The 6872-nt window shown below is 34.4% G+C and overlaps 2 protein-coding genes across 2 annotated transcripts; both read left to right on the top strand.

Moving 5' to 3' along the window:
- Positions 1-2816: 2816 nt before the first annotated feature.
- LOC125588296 lies at positions 2817-4438 on the top strand. The gene is made up of 4 exons (XM_048759578.1): positions 2817-2820; positions 2983-3135; positions 3177-3778; positions 3914-4438. The coding sequence occupies exons 1-4, from the start codon at positions 2817-2819 to the stop codon at positions 4436-4438; spliced, it is 1284 nt and encodes a 427-aa protein (XP_048615535.1).
- Positions 3924-6012, top strand: LOC111202630. Its single transcript, XM_048761677.1, has 3 exons — positions 3924-5094; positions 5173-5254; positions 5329-6012. Exons 1-3 carry the CDS (start codon positions 4730-4732, stop codon positions 6010-6012), a joined length of 1131 nt encoding a protein of 376 aa, XP_048617634.1. The 5' UTR covers positions 3924-4729.
- The last annotated feature ends 860 nt before the right edge of the window (positions 6013-6872 follow it).

The following is a 6872-nucleotide window of genomic DNA, read 5'->3' as shown; positions in this document are numbered from 1 at the left end:
TGCAGGACACATTGAGATCAAGCCCAGCAGAGAACAAAGCTATGAAAAGAGCAAGCTTTGTGGGAGTAGAAACTGGCTTGACAACAAGTTCATCACACTGAATATTCAGTAAACATACCATTCCCTGGAAAATTCAACATCAACCTCTTCGGAGTAGTGTGGCGGACAGCTTATGTGGTTGAAGTTTTCTCTTGACAAACCCCTTGACACTAATCCGATATCCGGACATACATGGCTAGATTTGAAGTACGTAAGTCATGGTATGTTTGTACAACCAGACGGACATGGCTTGATTTGGATTGGAGAAGAAATCAAAATTCGATTTGAAGGCATAGAATTGGAGACTCAACTTGACAAACACAGCTTCCATCTTCTCTGTGGCGATGAAGGAAGCCATCGACTCCTTTAACAGGCGACGTTCTTTTATTTTTTTAAAGCTATTTTTTTTTTTTTTAAGTTTTAATATTCGTTTTTCTCCTTCGTGGCACTTTGATTGGTGTTAATAATAGAGGTGAATTTGAGAGTTTTGTTCTTTTTTTAATTAAAAAACTAAGATATTTTTTTATATATCATAAAGATTTTTTAAAAAATTTATATTCTTGTTGAAACTGTTTATTTAAATATTAAATAAATTCTGATGATAAAAATTGATAATGATATTAAATATTCAAATCGGATAATTTAGTGAATTTTTATATACAAAAGTGCAGTTTTCAAATTTAAAGTTTATTTAAATGTATTTCTCCAAATTTTCCGTTTAAAATATTCTTTTTGCACAGGGTACCAAATTTGGGAAAATTGGATAAATGCACTTCCATAAGAATATTATTGAAAAATACACCCTTTTTAAGCTTTTTGAAAAATACACTTATCTATATATAAATTTACCAAATGTCCAATTTTAATATTTATCAATTCTTATTAAACAATTTTTTAAAACAATTTTTTAAATAAAATCGTTAGAGAATAGGGAATATCTTTTAAATATACTACACAATATTTTTCCCATATCTTTTTAATATATCTTAAATTTATTTTTTTATTTTGAAAAAAAATTAAAGAACGCAAGACGGTCTCGTCTTCTCGTCTTCTTCGTATTCATTCTATTTCTGAAAAAAAAAATTCTTTCTCTCTAGTTGAACAGATTCTTCCTCTCATCTCAAGAGGTTTGTTGATTCATCAATCAGATTTCTAATTCTGCTTCTCTTTTATTCTGACAAATCTGGTTTTTTTTTCTTTTAGGAAAATCATGTTGCATTTGGCAGGAGTGTTGGGAGAGTGGAAGATGAATAAGGATCATGGAAATTCATGGTGAATACAAGAGCAGGAGGTAAAAATAACATATTTATCTCAATACACATATCTATCTAATTTTTAATGATATATTTATTAATTTCGAATTTGTATATTAATTTCGAATTATATCTGGTTAAAAGGTCAAATCATAATTAAGAAAGTGTATTTTTCAAAAGTTGAAATAGAAAATGCAATTATCAAATTTCAAATCCTAAATAAGGTATTTTTCAAATTATCCCTACAAATTATACATGTTTGATGTCGGTTTTCTTTGATTTTTTCCTAGTTTTTTTTTCTTCGTTTAACAATATTTCTTCCCAAGCGACTTCATTTTCTTTCCCGACTTTCCTTTGTTTACATAAGTCAAATTTTAATGTAGAAAAGGTATTTATGGAATGTGATAAACCCATTACTAAAGTTTCATCATGCCGATTATAAACCTCATATTCATACAAAAAATTATTTAAAGGTTTTCAATATTTAATTAACTGAGATTTTTGAAATATATAATTTTAGATAATCCCACATATATATGTTTTAAAATAAAATAAAATTTACATTCATATGTTATCATTTCTGAATAAATATTTTATGTGTATATATGCATATTCTTATTTAGTGTGACATAAAGTTCCGGTTCATTTCTTATAAAAGGGAACAAAAGAAAATAATAAAAAATAGATTATTGGATCAATTTGTGGATATCTATTTTTTCTAATAAATCTTAAGAATATACCATTTGTTGTGTGAGTAAGATTTAGGATATAATCATATAACATTTAAACCCTAATAATGTATGTTTAGCCTCCGCTATAGCAGGTTGACTGTTTGTATACGGATGACGTGGCGACTGCTTTAAATGTGATTAATAATGGAGGTGCACTGTCATTGATGCATGGTTCTTCTAACTGGTTTCTCCATTATGCATATACAACCTAAATTCTTCTGAAACCTTAGTAGGGTTTATGGTTGTCGTATGTTTAATGGATTTGAAAATCCGAACTAAATTTAGTGTTATTGGTTGTATGATTTTCAAATCTGTATTAAAATCATGTGTTATTGGTTTTAGATGTATAAAATTCGTATCAAATCAAGTGTTATTCAATCGTACGGATTACTAAATATATTTGATTTTATAATGAATTTGAATGGATTTGTTTGGATTTTTTAGTTAAAAATACAAAGACTCAGATCCGAGGAAAAACCTCCGGATTTGCATATTTACTTGAGTTATAAATACTATATGAATTTCTAAATCCAAAAAAATATATAAACAATAACCCTTTAGAGAAGATTGATTCAGTGTTCAGGGAGGTTTGTTGCTAAAAGTAGAAGAGTTTCGGCGTTTCCAAATTTTCAAAGGATCCATGGAATTGGAGGCCTCTCATTGCTTATCCTGCTTCTTGCTGGCATGGAGTAAATAACACCATTAATCCTTTTGTAATTGAAGGTTAGGGTTTTTTGAGATCCCCAATTTTTATTTTTTGATTTTGTTTATGTACATGCTTTAGAAATAGAAAATGGGTTTGATTAGAACATATATTCGATGTAAAAAACTGATTTAAGTTCATCAATGATCTAACCTTATTGCACCTTTGTGTGATTATGTTTTGCGCATGATGTGGAGAAATGTAACCGTGTGCTTTTGTGAATAGACATGTAACCGTGTGTTTTTGTGGTTAACAGGAATGGAAATTGAGCTTCCAAAACTCATAGCTGAAGCAGGGGCTGAGCATCATGTTGATAAGATTAACAACACTTGTAGGTTGACAGTTCTGGGGCTACTGAAGAAGCAACTTGAGGATGAGTATAATGAAGTTTTGAGAGACCTTGTATTTGGTCCGATTTTGGCTATTAATGAGCATGAACTCTATACTCAGGGAAGGTTATTCACAGCTTCATCTGCAAAATGCTAGACATTTCAAAGCGTCACGAGTTATGGTTTAGCTTTGCTAGAAAGCCTCTTCGGTTTTCTATGCAAGAGTTCTACGCTGTGACAGGTCTCAAATGTGAAGCAGACAAAGACACTGATTTTGAAGCTTTGAGAAATGATAAGGGGGTTTGGGACACTTTGCTGAAGCAAAATGGAGAAGTAGACATGAAGACAATTAGGCTGAAGCATCTTACGGAGTGCAAGGACTGGTCGCGTGTGGACAGGGTCAGACTAGTCTACCTTTGTGTTATTTGTTTTCTGATGACTAAGGATGAGAAGATCAATATCCCTCATGCATACATAAAATTAGTGATGGATTTTGATAAACTGAGGAAGTATCCGTGGGGTCTTCATGCCTACGATCTGCTTCTGGATTCCATAAAGAAAGCAAGGTTCAAGTTGAAGAAGAACAGTTATGTATTAGATGGATTCTCCTATGCCCTACAGATTTGGCTTATGGAGGCGATTCCAGACATTGGGACTTTGCTGGGTCAAAAGTACAAGGAAGGCATAACCAGTGTGAGATGTCAGAACTGTATGGAAAGAACTGTATGGAAATGGAAAGGTTTCTTATCATGATATCACTGCTCTAGAGACTGCACTTGGAAAGGTGAACATAAACATCAAATTTATTTACTTGTTCATAACTTATAAATACTGATGTTCTTTGTTTTGTATTTACAGAAAGCGGTTGTGTTTCCATTCATATCTGATACCGGAAACAATGATGTCGTTGCTAGTGTGAGATTCAAAAGGGATGATGAGAAGAAAGATGAACGAGTTGACAAAATTATTTCCTTGATCAATGCAAAATTTGATTGGAGCAAATTCGTTTGGCAAGTTGAGGAAGATATGCGGACTCAAGATCAGCTACATGAGAAGGTTGATGTTGCTGTGGAAGCTAGTCAAGATCAGATAGATGGGAAAGATGAGGTTGCCGTGGAAGGTGAACTAGAAGTATCTGAAAAAGAAGAACAGGTTGAACCTGTAGCTAAAAGAAGGGTCACGAGGAACGCAAAGGATCCCGGTTGTGAGTCTAGGAAGAGACAACTACTTTGCCAACGCGCGGCAGAACAGAACACTGGTCTCGATGATCAAACGAAGATTTTTATTACGGGATTGTTCAACACCTCCTTCAACTCAATGAAGGAAGAGGTTAAGAAGCATGTGGATCATCGCTATGACAAGCTTGACAGTGAGATTGCATAGCTCAAGCAAACAGTGGCAGCAGCTATAGTTTCAAGAAACGATGTCCCTGCATCCGAGAGGCCCCAACCTTTGGCAATGCCTAGCCCTCGTTCTAAAAGAAAGGTAAACAAGAAATGAAGTTCCGTTTGTAATGTTGCGTAACATGTTGTAATATTTTAGCTAAGTGAATACCTTTCTCAAACACAAGTCTGTAATATTTTGTGCCGCTTTGATTGTATGATATTCACGGTCGTGTATTAATTTTGTTTTGGGTTGTTTTATTAACAGGATGAAAAATTAGACGATGTAGAAATGTCTGAGATTCATGGGAATTTGCATAATGTATCTGTCTCCCAATCGTCTAACATTGATCTAGAGATGGATACACAAGATTATTTATGGAAGACAATGGGAAATCTTATACAAGATTCATATGTGAAAGGATTCGATCCATCCCAAAAAGCAAAGGATGATGACCCAATGGAATGGTTAACCCTACTGACTTCATTGAATCCCAAGGAAACCCCACTGACTTCATTCAAGCCCAAGGAAACCTCACTGCCATTTTTACGGGACAGAGATTTGCCTGACGATCGTGTAAAAGATAAGGATTACTCCTTGGTTTTCGTCCCCGAAGAATCTTGGGTCAAACTCGTTGAGTGGTCCTTAACTTCCATGTGAGTTTTTCCCTTTTCCCTTATTTTTTAAAGTTTTTAATAGCAAAGTAGCTGATATCTTCGGGATATTAATCACAGGGAACTTCAGATTGGACCTTCAATGTTTACAAAAGAGATGTCAGCACGTATAGTTGGACCTACAGAGTGGTTAGAGAACTATGTAAGAAAATATAACTCTGTACTTTATATTTTATTCTTTTAGGTCGTGTGTAGAAGGTAATAAGATTTTTTCAGAAAATTGATGTCATGTTATTCTTATCCCGGGAGAGGACAACATTGGGAAGATGGAAGGCAAACAAGGTCGCTTTCATGAGCTGCGTTTTCAGTAACCAAATGAAGTGTTCATACGCCACTTTTGAAAAGGACAAGACTAAGTTTAAAGTAGAAGGGTTGCTACACGACTACGGGACAGGTCAACTTCCTCCTCATGGAAGAACGGGACTTGTGTGGGATGTGGACGTCAGCCGTATGTATGTTCCTGTTTTTGTCCACGGTAACCACTGGATCTCTATGTGCGTTAATTTCGTTACTCGAATGATTGAAGTCTTTGATTGTGCCGGATTGAAACACCATAAAGATGTGGAGCTTTTTGCGAATCTTATCCCTCGGATTGTAAAAGCTGTCCAGTCAGCTGAGAAAAAGAAGCATCTCAACGTCGTTAAATATAAAGTCGTGTACGTGCCAGTGCCATTCATAAACAAGAGTAGTAGTGACTGTGGAGTTTATGCACTGAAATTCATCGAGTGTCACGCTCTAGGCTTGGATTTCACACTGGTGAACGACGACAACATTCATGAAGCCAGACATAATATTGCATATGATCTTTGGGAAGCTGCAAACAATCCCGAGCTGATGTTGCGAATGTCAAAGTACACACCTCCGAAGACAATAACTTCTGATGTTGTGGAGCTTGTTTAGATTATGTACTCTTTTATGATTTTATTGGATATTATTGGATGTTATTGGACAGTATCTATACTCTAAGTAGACCCTAAACCTATGATTGTATCTATACCCTAAGTAGACCCTAAACCTAATATCATATCTGAACTATAAGTACACGACCCTTAACCTAAGATCGTATATATACCCTAAGTAGACCCTAAACCCTAAGATCATATCTATACCTTAAGTAAACCCCATACCTGAAATGAAGTCAAAGTACTCTGTCTCCGTTAAAGTTGTTTACCCTTTCCTCTTAGATTCTCGATATGACGTCGCAAAGAAGATCAATTGATGGAATCCCATCCAGATGTTGGTGTGGCAAAGGGATTGTGACATACTTTTCGAAGACAGATTAGAACCCGTATAGACGTTTTTACAGATGCGAGATAGGGTTAAAGGTTTATGATTTAGATTTACATTTTTGAACTCAGATTATTCCATGAATGTTAATTGTTTCTGATATAGATTTACGTTTTTTTGTCTTGATTTAGAGGAAGAAAGAAGACCATCTGTTTAAGTGGGTTGATGAAGCTATGTTTGATGAACTTCGTAGGGTTGATGCACAACAAGCTCTAATTGAAGAAGAGATTGATGATTTGAAAAAGTGTTTGAAGAAGACAGAAGAAAGGGTAGATGTAGGTTGTGTAGCCATAATTCAATGGCTTTTCGAAAGGGTTTGTAACTCAGATTAAAGTTAGTAATAAAATTCTTATCATTTTGCAGAAAAAGCTATATTAAGTCATCGATAGAACAAAGAAACTCTAAAATCCAAAGTGAAACTCAAATCCCATTCGATATTTTGAGTCAATGATCAAACAAAGAGAAACTCAAAT

Source organism: Brassica napus, chromosome C6 (assembly GCF_020379485.1).
Source record: "Brassica napus cultivar Da-Ae chromosome C6, Da-Ae, whole genome shotgun sequence".
NCBI lineage: Eukaryota > Viridiplantae > Streptophyta > Magnoliopsida > Brassicales > Brassicaceae > Brassica > Brassica napus.
This window is presented reverse-complemented; position numbering and strand designations above follow the sequence as displayed.